This window comes from Octopus bimaculoides, chromosome 1 (assembly GCF_046866305.1).
Source record: "Octopus bimaculoides isolate indiv1 chromosome 1, ASM4686630v1, whole genome shotgun sequence".
NCBI classification, from domain to species: Eukaryota; Metazoa; Mollusca; class Cephalopoda; order Octopoda; family Octopodidae; genus Octopus; species Octopus bimaculoides.
The window spans coordinates 156,332,566-156,350,465 of record NC_142928.1 but is presented as its reverse complement, the minus strand read 5'-3'; the positions used below and the strand labels follow the sequence as shown (position 1 = coordinate 156,350,465).

Sequence of the window (17,900 nt, the reverse complement as noted above, 5' to 3'; positions counted from 1 at the left end):
TAAAGATTATTTTCTTATTTTTGAAATTCAAATTCACACACATCATCATCATCATTATCATTTTAATGTCCACTCTCCCTTACTTGAATGGAGCAGGCAGAATTTGTTGTGGTTAGGTTTTCTGTAGTCAAATGCCCATATTATTGCATACTCTTACCTGTTTCCAAACAATATACACATGTACATGTAAATATGTATACACACACACATATATATATACACATACATATAATATATCTACATACATACATATATATATATATATATATATATATATATATATATATATATACACATACACAAGTGTGGCTGTGTAATTAAGAAGTTTACTTCCCAGTCACATAGTTTCAGATTCTATCCCATTGCATGGCATTTTGGACAAATGTCTTCTACTATAGCTGTGGATCAACAAAAGCCTTCTAAGTATATTTGGTAAACAGAAACTGAAAGAAAGCCGTCTTATCAATATGTATGTATATGTGTACATTTGTGCATGTTTATGCCTTGACATCACATGATTGTTGTAAATGTCATTCATTTCAAATATTCTGCATATTCTCACCATGGAGAAAAATAACTCTATTTGGAAACAGGTGAGGGTTGACAACAGGAAAGGCATCTGGCTATAGAAAATCTACCTCAATAAACTCTGTTTGACTCATGCAAGCATGGAAATATGGACATTAAACAATAATGATGAAATATACATACACACATGCAGATACACACTCACACTTATATATAGGTATACATACATGCAGACACACACACACACACACACACGCACACACACACATACATACACACATACACACACACACACAATTATGAAAATGCTTTATTATCTGCTAATTAATTAGTTTTCTAATGTTAAAAGCAACAAAACTATTTCTCTCTGTGTATAGATATTATAAAAATAGGCTCTGAGATAAAAAAAAAAAAGTTCCTGCATTCTTTTGTGGGTGTTCTAGAATGTGTGAAAGTATATATATATATATATATATATATATATATATATATAATTTATGCTGCACTGTTTTGATTCTGTCTCTCAACTCCTTATCTTTATCTGCAGTGGTGTCATTTTGGAGAACACACCAAAAGTAGTCAACTGACCTAGATTCATTACAGACAGAGAAAAGGAAAACAAAACAAGCGGAAGAAAAACATTCAGTGAAGTACTTCATGTTCTTAGAAACTAATTCGCTGTCATTAGGCAGAAACGGTAATTAATGGAACAAATTTATGATGACCTTGATTATTAAAGTATTTTTCATATTTAACTTGTAACCTTTTTTAAATGGTTGGGGAATTACATGGATACCACAAGATTCCAACTCCCTTAACTTCCTAATGGCAAACATGTTTTAATGTCAAACTATTTAAAGTATATACTCTATGCTATGTTTTTGACCAATTTAATAGTATCTTATTAGCATTTAAACTACTGAAACATAACTTGCATTCCAGATCATTTCAGTGCAGAAAATTCTTGTAGACATTCAATCTTATGCCTTTTATTTATCACTGTTTAACCTCCCCCATTAATGTATATTGGCTTCATCTACAATACATTTTGTTTAGATTTACAATATCGCCTTGCACAATGTTATATGATGTACCTTCTGTGCAGCTTAATGATCTCAGATTTAAGTTAAATCTTCCTATGAATGTCTACTAATTATTCCCAGCACTTTTTCATCTGGGTGTTTCTACAGTATATTCATTTCTCCAGTTAATGTTTCCAATGCAAAGACAGCTATTTTTACAATTTACTTATTTTCAGTCTTCCTTTCAACCTAATTTCTAAAGCAAGGGTTTTCAACCAGGGTCCATATAAGATTTTTCTTGTTGAAATTTATGAGCAATAAATTGCTTATACTTTTACAATACGCAAAATATTTTAACTTCTGTATACAATTCCTAATAATATTTGATCATAAAAATGCAGTAGGGGATGTTTTTATATACACATCGAATGGCTATGAAAATCTAGTAGAAGAGAAGAGGAATCAAAGGGGTTCAGAGGCAAAAAATGGTTGAGAACCAATATTCTAAAGGATTCTCCTATTCACCACTTAACTGAAGGTCCCCTTAATTTGCCACATATAATTCACTGCAATATACATTATGTCTCTAACAGTCTACATTTTGTATGCAGACAAACATCTTCAAACAAGATGTTCGAAATCTGGAGAAAATTAGTCCATGCATGATGAGGCTAAAAACAAGATCAGGATCAGCCCTCCACTCTTACAGGGTGGTTCAAGACTGAATGTCAATGAGAACATTCTATATATGCCAACAACTTGAATAGCATCGTGAAAAAAAAAAACTTAAATTTGAAACTAGAAAAGATGAAAGGCACTCAAAAAATATGGAGGCTACTGAGAATAAGATTAAGTACTGATAAAAAAATCAGAGGTAAGTGAGAAATAACTTTATTTACACTGCAGAAAAGGAAAAAGAAACTCAACAATGTATAGCTGATGTATATAAGGAGTAGAACAGTTTTCAGAATTGACAGGAAACCAGAACTTCAAATGTACTAAAGTAACTTAATAGTTAAAGCTGCCATAAATTAAAGACCAAGGACTTCTCAAATGTAGATATGGTCACTACATTATTGATATAATTAGTGCTAGAGATGACCTTAGAGATAACATTAGTGGTTACAATGTCAAGGGTGGAAAGAAGTCAAAAAGGAGTGCTTCCTACATTAACAAATTTATTATCATAACAAAAATACAAAATAAAAATGGATAAAATTCTGAAAAATTCTATTACCAGATGAAATAATTTCTGTAGGTTTAGGAATTTTCCAATCTGTCTTTGTTGGTGAAGTGGGTGAAATTAGACCACCAGATTCATCTGATTCTAGGAAGAGAAAAAAATTGCATGATAATCTTGAAATAAAATATCACATTCATATCTCATTCAGAATATCATTAAGTAAAACCTACTTAAAACTTAAAATATTACAATAAATATTTTGTTCTTACAAAAAAAGTCAATGTACACTCACAAATTTTACTGAACTGAGAAGACTTCAATAACTCAAATTAAAGAAAATGCAATTTTACCCCTTTCATTACCAACCCAACTGAAACCAGCTCTGGCTCTGAGAACAAATGTTTTGTTTTCATAAGTTTTTAATTAAAATCTTCCACCAAACCTTAGTCACAATGTATGTTCCTAACACTAGCTGAAAGATAATTAAGTTATTTTACTAAATTCTTTGTTATATTTAATGCAATTGAAAGAAATGCAGAGCATCTCAAAATACAGTAACAAAAGGGTTAAATTAATTGAAATAGAGATGTGGAAAATCTATTCTCAGTGGGAAAACTGATTTAATCAATTATTAACTATAAAAGTTAATGAGCTACTGAAACTTTAAATCATTTCCCCTTCCACACAAAAGGTATTTTTTGTAAATTGGGATTTGAGTGAAGATCAAATTAATACAATTTGTTTTAGTGGTAAGGCCTGAGTAGAAGAAGCTCTTTTTGAAAAGCTTCAAGTCTAGGGAACAGCATGACTGGGTAAAGGAGGTTGTTGTCACTATTCAGCCCCAGATCTGCTCTGATCAAGCAGACCTATGGCCAAAGACATTCCAGCCATAAACATCCCATTTTTTCTTTCAGATATTTCCTTCTTTTTTGAAGACAGTAGGGAGTAAAATGAGGGATATGTTGCTGCTATATCCATTAGATCAAGCAATAACAGAGAGGTTCCTTCATTGGCTAATGACTAGATAGAGATAGTGCAATTAATTATGAATCTCAATTGGTACAGGTTTATTGTTGAAGAAAATAAGAAGGTGGAAAGTGAGTTACAAGGGGATGTGTGTTGGTTGTAGAATGTTGGATATGATTTGAGATGTTTCTGTGTGTAGCAACAGCACCAACCAGATATGTGAATAGTATTTAATATGAGTCATATTTGTGTTTTGCAAAGGCTTAGTAACTGATTAATAAGAGGCCTGAAGTATTTTCTGCTTCTATAGAAGTTTAGTTTTTAGTATGCAGTTTTATATTCGAGATGGCCATAACAGATCATCAGAGGTGTGAGATCTAGAACTTATAGCTAGCTTAAAGGTTTTAGCTGCATTTTGTTAATAAATATGGTGCTGATATTGTTTCCCTCACATATGTAGTGACTATGTATTGGTGCTATTGAAGGAGATTAAGATATGACCAGTTGTTTTGTAGGATGTTTTTGAGGTTTCTGTTCATGAAAGGATAGCAAACTGCAGGTAGAAAGGAGGAAAGAAGAGTGGTACCATATGCAGAGGAATGTGTATTAGAAGTGACAGAGAGGTTACTAATGCAGAGGAGGAAAATTGATACAATGCAGAGGAGGAAAATTGATACAATACAGAGTGGAGAGATTTTTTTTTGCATACATTGTGATGAAGCAATTTGGCAGCAAATTTCTGATGAATAATAATTGTTGTGGTTACATCAAAATACAACTTGTACTTTCAAAATCTTCTAATATCAGCTTATAAAACTTTGCTTTGACTTTCTCTATTCCCAAGTAGATCTCTGTTGTTAACAACTCTTTCTTTAAATTCTAGTGACTATAAACAGTGAAAAATTATATATCATTTAACTGTACTTCTTTACAAGTGATGTCAAAAGAAATAACTTACCTGTGAATGATCTCTGCTTGATTTGAGACAAAACAGTCTTCTCTCTAACGACACAACCTAAACATGGAAAGAATAAATGTTAATTTGATATAAAAAGTGTGAATCTAAAAAGACAAAAATATTTTACAAAAAATATTCCAATAATACACAGGCTTGTAAAATAATAAATTTAGCATTATTACAAATAATGCAGAGAGTACATTATATACAGGAGCCATTATGTACAGGACATTCAGTCAAGAAATTTGAAGCCCATATCATATGCTATAACAAAGTGTCTTATGTTTTTGACAAAGATGCTTATCTTCCAATAGCTGAATCTACTTTCCTCTAAATAAATGTTGTGCATGTTATAATTCACCTGTGATGGCTGTAGACATTACACAGATAATTTTGTTACATTCTTGAATTTGAATTCAAATCCTCTCATGCAATATAAGCTTTTGTGCTAGATTAACCTACCCAGGGAGAGATTTATTTTTATATGTTCAACACAAGAGAAACTGAAACTAAGAAAAGGTCTCACAGAAGAGTTTAGTTTAAATTCAAGCTCAATTAATGTTGCCTATTAAAAGATGTATAACTCAATAAATGAACGTAATTTAAACAGAGGCATATGAGGTTAATTTTTCTGGACGCAAATCAGGTTTAAGTTACAAAAATATGGGCAACACTTGGAAACTAAAATGTCTCTTTTTATCCTACACCCACCTACCTTCCCTATTTCTATTAAAGCTGTAACTATAAAACTCTGGAACCTGGTGCTGCCCCTGGCATTGCCAGTTCCTGCAAAGCTGTCCAACCCATGCCAACATAGAAAACAGATGTTAAATGATGAGGACATAAAACTGTTGATATATAAGAAATGGAATTTGAAAGTGGACAAGAACTGCAGAGGCACTGAGTAGAAAACTAAACACAATTACCATAGCTTACAAAAATAAAGCTGTTGAAACATTGAACAATTTAAGTCTAAAAGTTTTAGCTGAAGATTTTCAAAAGGTTTTCAGATTAAAGTGATGAATTTTGTTACAAAAATATTTTATTATGAGTTGCTCATGCAAAAAATAATAGTTATTATCAAAAAGGAAAAAGAAGAAAAGCCTCTCACATATCTTTAACTCACCTGATTTACTCAGCTTGCCTGCAACAGTAAATAACTGGGCATCACTCTCTTCAACTCTATTCTTCCACGATGTCTGTGAAGATTTTAACTGAGACATTCTTTCAGAAAGATTAATAGGGCGAACTGGTGTACTAAAAGGACTAGGGGACCTTGCTTTAACCATTTCTCTATCCGGGCTAGAACTGGGACTATCACTTTGTTTGTAGACTCGCTTCTTCCAATCGTTTTCACCACTCTTCTTAAGAGCTTCCAACCTGAGAGTTGCAACAATAACAAAGGAATATTAAAGTATGTTTACAAATTTCAATGAATGTTTAGTTGCATTTTTTATTAAAATAAATTACTATATAACTGGAACTACAAAGTTAAACCAAATTACTACAACATATAGAAAAAATTAATATATCTGAGGGGAAATAGACTAATTAACAACTTATTACTGGTTGTTATTCGACTCAGATTAGTTGATTAATTTAAATGTAGTCAAACCTAATGAATTCAAAAATATGATTTTTAAAAATCCATTAGGTTTATGGCCTAATATTCAGAATATTCAATCTCATGCTTTTAAAAATAAAATCAATTTTAATCTAGAAAACATCTTGTAATTTAGAAAACGAAGCTGGTTACAATATTTAAAAATCATTTTAACTGGTGATAAGAAACCAACATTCAATTAATTAAACATTCTAGAAACCTAAAATAGACCACACACATGGAATGTTGCTTTAAGCACCATAAATGGATAACTATATTTGCTTGCATCTACGCAGCTAAAAAAATTAAGTAATATGCCCATAGTATAGCTTAGTGATAAGCATCAGGAAAGACTCATTATAAAAGAAAAATCTTTGTCATATATCCATGCAAATGTTTTTGAATTTACGATCTCAGCATAAGAAAAAAATTAATATAATGCTAAAATGGAACATTTTATAGTTAAAACTAACAATAGTAAAAAAATTATTACAATTAAAATATTTACATCATAATTTTAATAGTTTATGTAATTCAAAATTACAATTCTTAAGTTGAAAATTTACCATTTGTTTATTTATTCTAAAACTAGTATAAGTTCTATGGAATTCTAGCTCTCATCTACCTATCTTTTAACAGATACAAACATTCATGCTCAACAACTTTAAAACTAACATTTTCTAATCATTGTAGAAAACAGCAACTGATAGCTGACACTGGTCTTGCCTTTTACAATCATGTACCTAAAATCATGTCTTGATATATATTGATAAAATATGGTAATTACATTGTTTAAATTTTTCTTCATAAGTTAGCTGATTAATCATCCAAATATATCTTTACAATAATTTTCAACTATTTATCCACTTTGACATTTCTGTATAATAATATAATATATACTGTTGTTTAGTTAGCTTCACTTGGTACAGTAGTAGACAGACAACTGAAAAATTAGAAGCTAGCTACAAGTATAGGATATGAAATAGCCCATGTCAGTTTGAGATACCCTTAAATACCAGTGTGTAACTCAATATTCATGTTGTCCTTACTGTAAGCTATACTATCCCACAAATTTAAGACCAGATGTTATGCGATGGAAGAGACAGATTTGGCTGTGTCAGTGAACAGGTCAATGAACAATACAGAAACTGCTTCTCATCAGAAGCAGTAATTAATACTTGTTATATTTCAAGATGGTTTTCTGTATTGAAAACTACCAGTATATAATCATACAATCACTCATTCGTACACTTAATATTTTGTGATATCGAATGAGAGTTGCCATTTCAGACCAATGATAAAATGTAGTGCAGTCAATTTGGGAAATAGAAACATTCTGACAGCTGTTTTAGTTCCAACAAAAAAAAGAGCACTATATATTAAAAGTTTACTAAGATAGTCCATAAAAGATACTGATGACATTGATAAAAAGTAATCAAGGCTAACACAGTGCCAGAAAAGACAAAAAATGTGATACAATATTGCTCACTATATATCATAAGCTATTATCCAGCCATATCCAGTTAACAGTCACAACTAGTTGAAGGGGGTACCCATTGTTGGGATGCCATATGGCATTGAATACCTTGATACCAACTTTGAAAAGTTAAATTACTGAAATTCTACACAGAATTCTTCCCAATATACAGAACATACTTTCTACTCCAACACAGTAATTTCTACTAATAAAAATTGTCCAATAGAAATGTAAGCTTGAATCAATCAGTACAAAATAGAATTATTTAAATATTTTTTTTTTTTTTTAGATAATCTACTCAAAACAGAGTTTCTAATTAGAAGTAACAACATCTATTATAATCTTATTTGGTCAAGTTATTTTGGTTTCTAAAAAGCAAATTCAATCTTTATATTTGAGGGTTTAACAGTTGTTCACCAAAACAAAGACATAAAATGGAATGAATTAATCAATAGCAAAGTCACACAAAAACATAATTTATAAAACTTTTTTCTTTATTTCCTAACACAAATGAAATAATATTTATAAAAGTGGTTGATAAGAGCATTTAAGTAAGCAAAATCACTATGGTCACAATTTCAAACTTTACTATATAACACACATTTCTCTACTTGGTGTATCTCCATGTAAAATAACATTTTGACAGTACATCTATCCTCATTTATCACCAATTCATTCATCACTGATCTGGGATATCATGATACAGCCAATTGTAAACTATGTTGTGCTTATAACAAATTGATCTGTGATAATACAGGTCAGTGATGACATTTTTCAGCTATTTTATTAATCATATATTATTAAATTTTACTCTAAATATCATTCCAATCATGAAACAATATCATCATGTGTATTTAAAAACTGTTTAGAGGTATTATTCGGGTAAGTCAAGGTACAACTTGGAGTCTCAGAATGAAACCTATTTTCCCCATGTGTTATTTATTTAACATGGGTTTTTTTGGAACCAAACCACCATGATAAATGAGGCTAGATGTATATTCAAGCATACAGCTGGTTTATAATGATTAAGATGTTCACAAAGACAAATGCCTTTCTAAAAGAAGTTGGGGTGAATCATTTTATAATAATAAACTTCAAACTTTTAACATGATGTTAAGGACATAATAAGTAGTTTTCATTTTTAAAATAAGCTATTGTTTAACCTTTGGTCAGCTTTGATTGAGCAAACCTATAACCAAAGGAATTCCAGCCATAACCATTCTATCATTTTCTCATTTTTCCCCCATCAAAATAATGATGTATCTAGAATCACATTATTTAATATTTTCCCATTTTCAAGACCAGATATTATCTGATGGAAGATGTGATTTAAGGAAAATTTGGTCACTCTTTCTAGCAAATTGAGTGACTGCACATAGAATCCCTCATTACTAAACACAACATATTATTGACTTAAAAGTTAATAATTAGCTACATAATAAAAGTCATTAGCTACATAAAAAGTGCAGTTCAAAACTATAAAGCTCATTAGATAAAATCCTCTACAATCAGTTTCAAATTTTACTATAATAAACATTTCTCTACTTTACTTGGTCCATCAGAAAGGTTAGTGAACTATAACAGATGGACTTACAACAATGTCTCATGCATTCACTTAACTGAGGTTTAAAAATCATAAAATGTAGTTAATTTTTTCTGAAAAAACATAGTTTTACACTTGTTTTAATGTTTTAATATGTCATCAGACAAATCAGTAAAATTTAATTTCAAAGATGAAATACTTAACACTAGAAATTGCATTAACTACAAGGCTTCTTAAATTTGGCTTAAAACTGGGTTCAGGGATTGACAAGATATTAAAAAACTAAGGAAAATCACTCTGAATTAAAATTATTGACCAAAAACATTTCTATCTAAAACTGAATTCAGAATGGATCTAAAAATCAGCTCTAAATATTACATTCTTGCCTTATTGTGGTTCATTTGAATGCAATGAAAAGGTATCATTTTTAAAATGATATTTGAACAGTTGAAACAAAATGTCAAAACATCAAAGTTAGTAATTTCCAGTTGTTAAAATTTCTATTGAAAATGCTATTAATTAGTAATGTTAAAAACTAACCAACAGAAAAGCTTCAAGACAAACAGAATATTTGCAAAACATTTCAAAACATAACACGAAAAAAAAGCACACCATTTATGTAACATAGTTGTTTTTACAACTGGTGTTAAAATACATAATTTCACATGACACAAAAATCATCAAAAATGTTTTAAATATCACTTAGCACATATAACATTGATAGTAATAATTTGCTCTATAAATGTTAATTTCAAGGTTGCATACATTATCAACTTTTAACCTAGTAAGATCACTTTAAAAGAATCCATCATGCAACACTATCACACACATTAATGTGTGTATAGGTGGCTATTTTAGATAAATAGCGAGATAACAGAATATTCTTTTGTAATCATGAAGGTTTTTCATGTTTATTCATTTTTTTTTAAAGATACTTTTTCTTGGCCCCTTTGATGTTAGTTTAGGTAAATCTGAAGTAAATTTGTGGGCAAAGAAACTTAACTTTACTTGTACACATATATAATAATATACAAATATCACTAACAAATACCTTAAATTACTTGGGCGTCACCATCATTATCATCATCAGAGCATATAAAAATATCTATTTAATTTAAGAAAACACTACATCAAAGATATTCTTAGTTATCCTCTATTGTGGTTCCTGAGGACCATTTTAAAATGTTAGTAGTATAGAGTCATAAAACAGGTTAAGTAAACACTTACTTAACATTGTAAATATTTCATATAAATGGGTTAGCTTGCATATGAAACGCACCCATGACAGTGACATGTAAAAGGCACCCAGCACACTTTGTTAAGTGGTTGGCATTAGGAAGGGCATCCAGCAATAGAAATTATACCATAGCAGACAGTTGGAGTCCAGACAGTTCCCTGCTAGCCCGCTCCATGTCAAACAGTCCAACCCAAGCCAGTATGGAGAGTGGATGTTAAACGATGATGATGATGATAATGGGCCCGAACTCTTTTGTTTTATATGTATTAAATGTTAGCTAAAAACAGTTACTGTCTTCAGTATGATTAATTATCAATTAAAGAAATTAACCACAAGAAGGTAAGAAACAATTGGGAGAAATAAAAAGAAAAACTACCACTAGACTACAAAATGCATCTAAAATTATGGTGAGATTTGCATATTGTTGCAACTGTAACCTCAAAAGAGATTTTAAGAGTATCATAAATGGCACTGAATTTACAAGCCCAAAAGTGTGGTATTCTTTCCAGCATATAATCAGGTCTTAAACAAGACACAGAGGATTCACATGAGCTTACTTTAAGAAAGAACACATATGGTTGGTCAATTTAACTCTGGATTTCAACTAAGCATATATTGAGGAATGTTTCAATAGGTTTTTGAAATTAGTTACTGAAAACAAATATGCAACATCATTTCAGATATGAAAACTGGCAATGAATGGACACAATGTTGAAATCAACTAAAAATCATAAATATAGCAGCAATATATCGGATTTCATTCTGATATAAATACTAACAAATTATTTCAAGAAACTATTTGAAAACCATGTGATACCAATGGTCTTCATTATTTGTTCTCAACATTTGGTTAGTATCTGAGTTGTTTAAGAATAAAGCTAAGCAAAAGAAGTGAACCAAACAATACAAAAACATATTAGGAGAAAACACTAATCAAAAGAGGGTATCTTAATAAATAGTTTATTTCAATCTTTTAAAATGTAAAACAAAAAAGCTTCAATAAAAATTTACTTAAGCTAATTATATGCAACCTGGACATTTCATGTATATGTGTACATGTATATACATGTGTGCAATGTGTGTATACACACACAAACACACACACACATATATATATACACACACACATACATTTATAAATGAGAAGGTACATGACCTAACGTTTAGGATGTTGCACTCATGATCACAAGATCATGGATTTGATTCCCAGACCAGTCTGTTGTGTTTTTGAGCAAAACAATTCATTTCACATTACCCCAGTCTACTCAGTTGTAAAAGGGTAACTCTATGATAGACTGGCATTCCATTCAGGGAGAATGTTAGCCTGCCTAGCCAGCAGGATGGCATCGTTCAAAAGCTACAACAATGCAAGGAAGGACATTGTGACCAGTGGTGTATAACAGTGTCTGATAGTCTGGTTGATACACTGTTACAGAGACATACACATACATAAACACACACACACACACACACAAACACATACAAACTCCAAAGCAGATCACTGAGTAGTTACAGATGTTAGAGATGCTGAGCTGTTGGGCTATGCTCCTAAGACCATGGGTTTGATTTCTGGACTAAGAAATGCAATGTGCCTTTGAATAAGCCACTTTATTTCATATTACTCCAGTCTACTCAGATGAAATGAGCACCATCAAAGAGCTGATGCACCTCTCTCTCTCTCTATCTCTCTCTCTCTCTCTCTCTCTCTCTCTCTCTCTCTCCAGCTGGCATACTGGAGGTTTTGCTGGTTCAAAGGTAGGACGACTGAGAGGGTACCTATGTCTACGCACAATAGATGAGCACCTAAAACAATTAGCAAAAGTGTGGTGCATACTACCAAGTCATAGTTGCTTGTAAATGACAACCATACACACAAATACACACACACACACACATATATATATATATATACTATGTGTGAGCACATGTGTATGTGTTTGTGTGTGTATCTAGTTATACACATTTGTATATATATATATATATATATATATATATATATATATATTTATATATGTATTGCAGTAAATTGGTAGAAGTATTAGAGTGATAGATAGAATGAATACCTTATGGTATTTGTTACAGATGAAATCCTTCAGAAGTCATCTTCACTTTTCATCTTTCCAAGGTTGATAAATATGATACAAGTACTGGGGCTGATTCTTCTTTCTCCCTCTCCCCTCTCTCTTTCCCTTAATCAACTACATGCATGTAGCTGTGTCTGTGTGTGTGCGCGCGCGCGCACACACACACACACACACACACACAGAGCAGCTGTCTCAAATGTCACAAAGGATATCAAATTTTAAACACCTTTAATCAAATTAACCTTAAATAATCAGCATACAGAAATGCTATAAGATGTTCGGACTTATAGTGACTTTTGGGAACCCCAATCTATATAATGGCAGGACATAATAATGAAATAAACACACACAGTAAGCATCAAGTCATTGACAATCTGGTTTCATTTCCTAGTTTGTTGCGCTTCACTTCCACTGCTAAACGACTTTCAAAATAACATGAACAACACATGTTTTCTCTTTCTAAATGTATAATATCATACACATGAACACAAGAATTGCACATAATCTATTTATATATTTTCATATGACTATAACCTTGCATTTATAAATCCATATTAGCGTAAGAAAGTAGATACGAAAGTGAATGGATGTATCAACAAAGAGTTCTGTTAAAGTAGTATATGAATACAAAGAAACAAATAAGAGTTGGTTGTTACTAAGCAACCTTAACATCTTGGTTGTTTAGAGTTAGTTATGTATGTCTTACATAAACCACTCTTTCCAAAAAACGACTTGATCTGAGATGGTGTGTGATATTCTACTAATCTAGTATGGATTGGCTTTATTCCATACTTGAAGTAGGTGACTAACAGTTGCAGACATTACAAGAGCTCACATTTTGTTTCGGTGTAAATATGCTATAACTTATTTTACAGAATATCTATGTGTACCGAGAATGGCCATTAGGTTATATTTTCTAATAACAAGTATAAACAGATAAACAGATATGAATAAATAAGATTAAAAAGGAGAAATTGTTTCACACGTATACACAAACACACCTTTGCACACAGAGATACATCTCAAGTTAATGTTTGCTAGATTAAATCAGTCAGAATGTTGTGTTTATTATATATATATATATATATATATATATATATATATATATATATATATATATATATATATATATATATATAAAACTAGTCTTTTTTTTAACATGTGATTGAGTTCTCTGAAAGTATTTTTACCTTAAAAAATTACCAACAAATTCAAAACGTTTATATATTTTTTTAGTCTATTTTGTATTTCAGTTCATTCAAATGCTGTATAGAGCACATGACTTAGTATCATATTATTACTACTGCCATATCTAATGAAACTGGATCAAGAATCAAGTTGTTGGTTTTATAAGCATGCGAAAAAATAGTGTAAAATAAGTATTGACATATACTTGATTTAGTTTTTTCCTGAGTTTTTGCATTCTGTATATTTAGTATGTACACAGAAATTGTGATTCTAATTATCTTAATTTATTACTTATTTCTAACCATTTTTTGAGTACTTGAGGATATTACATCTGAGATAACATTGGTCAGAATATATTATTTCAGTACATGTATGTCTGACTCCTATATTCTTTGATATAAACATACTTATGACTAAATAAATACACAAACACACACATATTCATAATTCATATGAATATATCTATATAACACACACACATATATATATATATATATATATATATATATATATATGTACGCACACATACATGACACATATGTAAATATAGACATATATGCATACATAATGTGTGTGTACATGTGTGTGTACATGTGTGTATATATGTGTGTATATTATGTGTGTGTATACACACATATATATATAATTGTCATATTATATGACAATTACACCTGATTAAGTCAGTAACATTTAACTTTACACCTCATACATCTTCAATTTCTGGCTGTGGTCAAAAGTCAATTAAAGAAAAGGCCCCACCTAAAAACATATTTCACTCAACACACCTGTCAAGTTGAAGTCCTCAATCAAGATCCAGTGATCCAATCAAAGTTATGAGGTATTTTCAACAGTTCATACATATTCACATACATATATATGTGATTATGGTATGTGCAGGCATGGATGTGTGGTTAAGAAGTTTGTTTTGCAACCACGATTTCAGGTTCAGTCCCAGTACATGACACCTTGAGCAAGTGTCTTCTACTGTAGCCTCGCCAAGCTAACCAAAGTCTGTGTAGGAAGAAACTGAAAAAAGCTTTTGTGTGTGTGTGTGTGTGTGTGTGTGTGTGTGTGTGTGTGTGTGTGTGTGTGTGTGTGCATGTGTGTGTGTGCACATGCATATGCGTGTGCACACACTTGAATGTTGACATTCTACACCTTCACTCGGCTTTGATTGAGTGAAATGGTGATATAATGTTTACATTCCTGGTTAACATTATGGCCAGCTTCTCTTCAATTTTGAATACAAGTGGAATAAAGAGGTCTTTTACTTGAAAAGCAGGTAAGAGTTAGCAACAGGAAGGGCATCCAGCCATAAATTACTACCAAAAGGAGCATGAAAGAAACACACACACACAAATACATGTATGTATGCATATACACATGCATATATGCACATGTGAGGTGCATAAAGCAGTAGGCTTTCTTTAATAAGATCAGTCTGTTGCAATCCTTCTGAACTCTGCCAGTTGGTTCTCATGCATTAGAGGTTTTCCTTGAATATCTAGTGCCCTGTATTCTTGGGCCAAATCTTTCCACATTTTCCTTCTTCCAGAGGTGCAACAAATGCTTCATGTCATTATGACATAACTAAAGGAAATAATTCATAGCCAATTTCAAAACTTAGTTGTATTACATTCAACTCTTTCAACCCATTACTGAGTGCTCTCACCTTTTATGTATAATAAACTGATACCTCTTATATAGATATACTAAACGTACATTAAAATAGGTTTTTATTCCATGTTAAGAGGCTGTGATAGGTCAATGTTTATTTTAGTATTTATTCTTTATAAGCTTATAGACCTGAAACTTCTCTGATCATCACATAGATTTGTATCTCTTGTGTCTGCTTTCTATTTCATTTCTTGAATCAGATACACACATTCATACTTGGAAATATAAAAACAGGATTTAAAATAAAAAGTAAAAAGGAAAGAGGTATGAGATAAGAAAGATAACAAACAACACACAACATTACTGGTATACTGACTTCTACTGATAGCAAGAACAAACCAGTTTGACTGAGTGAAATAAGTATGGGTTATGGCATACAATCAATTTATATTTTGGCTGATCAAATTAATAGGATAAATCAGCATGTGCAATGATTTTTCATAGCTGGTGTGCTAGTGCATCGACTACTCTAGTCATACGCAGTAACTTGCCTGTTGGCTGGTAAGCCAAGATCATCAACTGACATCTGAGGAGAATTATCTCTGGAAGATCAACAAATTAGTTGACATTTTCTCACAGTAGTACAGAACAAAACAAAGACAATGACAAGGCAAAATAATCAACATCCCAAATGGCCATTACCAAGAAAAACATACAAAGGATAATTAACATTATCAGATTTTGATTGATTAACAAAAGACACTTCAAATTTTACTTTTAGTTTTAAAGTACTGTTACCTACAGCATATGATGTCAAATGACAATAATTTTTATTAAAAAAATACAATGGCATGATGTGTGTCTGTATGTAAATATGAATACATATAAAGAGAAAGACAGAGTAAGAGAGAGTTGTAAAGAGAACTAAGCATTATATTGCTAAAATTTTAAACTAATTATTATAGCTGTTTCAGATATAGATGTATCTAGAGATAGCTTTTCAAAAGAAAGATAGATGATTTGCAATATTAGCATTTTGTGTAAATATCATATTTAAGCTTATTCAATAAATATTTTCTAAAAGATAAAAACTATAAAGCAATGTTTCAAACATTATATAGCAAATTTATATTACATTGTACTATTTTTCATATTAATCATTATTTAAAAACTATAAGGAAAATTCAAAATCTAAAAAGACAAAGTAATACTAAATCCAAATTCTGAAGGACTAATGAATCCCAAAAGAAAAACTGAGAAAGCAATGCTTTACTTTTTAAATTGACGTGAAAGTTATTTTTATTTCACCCAAATAACTATAGTAAACCCTCTTGCGCATATTCTAACACCACCCACTTATAAACATGTTTGTGTCAAATGGATCTTCTCAGAAATATTAATATACCTGTTTATGAGAATAAATATTACTGACAATACACCTTCCAAATACAGAAGGAATAACCATATTCTACCCTCGTGGGACACTGGCAATGGCCGAGCTATAGCTAACATACACATAGTATTAGGTATGGATGTGCAGTTAAGTTCACTTTGAAACCATGTGGCTCTGGGTTCAAACCCACACCACAGCACTTAGGGCATGTTTTATACTTTAGCCTTATGATGACTTATCCTTGATAGTAAAATTTGGTCGCTAGAGACTATGCAAGACTCAAAATATATTTGTGTGTGTGTGTGCACACGTGCATGCACACACTATCCATGTGTATTTATGTTTGTATGTATCATTCATTGCTTCATATGTACATGATAAACACAACGTCAAGAAAACCCAATAAGCAGTGTTTGACAGACTTAAGTCCTTTACATCATGTGAGACACCTCCTTGTTACTGCCTGAAATACATTAAACCAGTACTTGGCTTCTTGAAAGCTTGTAACCAATAGAGCTTTCATTCAGAATACAGCAATATGAAATAATAAATAAATAAATAAACTTTCTACCCCTGTGATGTCCACCTGCTAGAACCTATGTGAGAGAGAGCAGCAGAATTGCTATGGTAACTCTCCCAACTAAAAACATCCTGGAAATCTATGCTGTCATGTTATACCGTTCAGATAAACATCAGACCAAAGCTGGCCAATGAAACCTAAGATGGATAGTAGTCATGTTCCTTAACTATTCATTCCTTCGTCACATAATGCATACTTACAAAAAACTAAGAATTGTCATTGCATGACTCATTCACTTTGAATGAATAAATTCTGCTCATATGTATTTGGTACTTTTTCTTCTGTATATCTGCATAACACATGTGCCTGCACATACAAACACATGTCTAGGTATATGTATATATACATGTATCTGTGCATTTACATATAACACACAAACATATATAGAACTCTCAGACAGCTACTTAAGTATATAATTCATACTACTTGGTTAAGTATAATTAATCTACATTAAAACATTTTGCTTAATTTCTTACAACAATTTTATATTGGTGAGCCTTTTTTTTTCTTCTTCAAAGAAG

The 17,900-nt window shown here is 31.2% G+C and overlaps 1 protein-coding gene across 30 annotated transcripts in view; it reads right to left on the bottom strand.

Moving 5' to 3' along the window:
- The window catches only part of LOC106868432 (uncharacterized), a 266,695-nt gene that overhangs the window by 23,582 nt on the left and 225,213 nt on the right, over positions 1-17,900 (bottom strand). For 17 of the 30 annotated variants that reach the window (XM_089360655.1, XM_089360688.1, XM_089360711.1 and 14 more), the window contains 4 exons: positions 15,958-16,008; positions 5,784-6,037; positions 4,658-4,714; positions 2,788-2,877 (listed from right to left, as the gene is read on the bottom strand). In XM_089360655.1, the coding sequence (XP_089216781.1) occupies positions 2,788-2,877; positions 4,658-4,714; positions 5,784-6,037; positions 15,958-16,008 (452 nt within the window). The remainder of the gene's footprint in view (positions 1-2,787; positions 2,878-4,657; positions 4,715-5,783; positions 6,038-15,957; positions 16,009-17,900) is intronic. The other 13 variants (XM_089360725.1, XM_089360751.1, XM_089360677.1 and 10 more) reach the window with 1 other exon arrangement.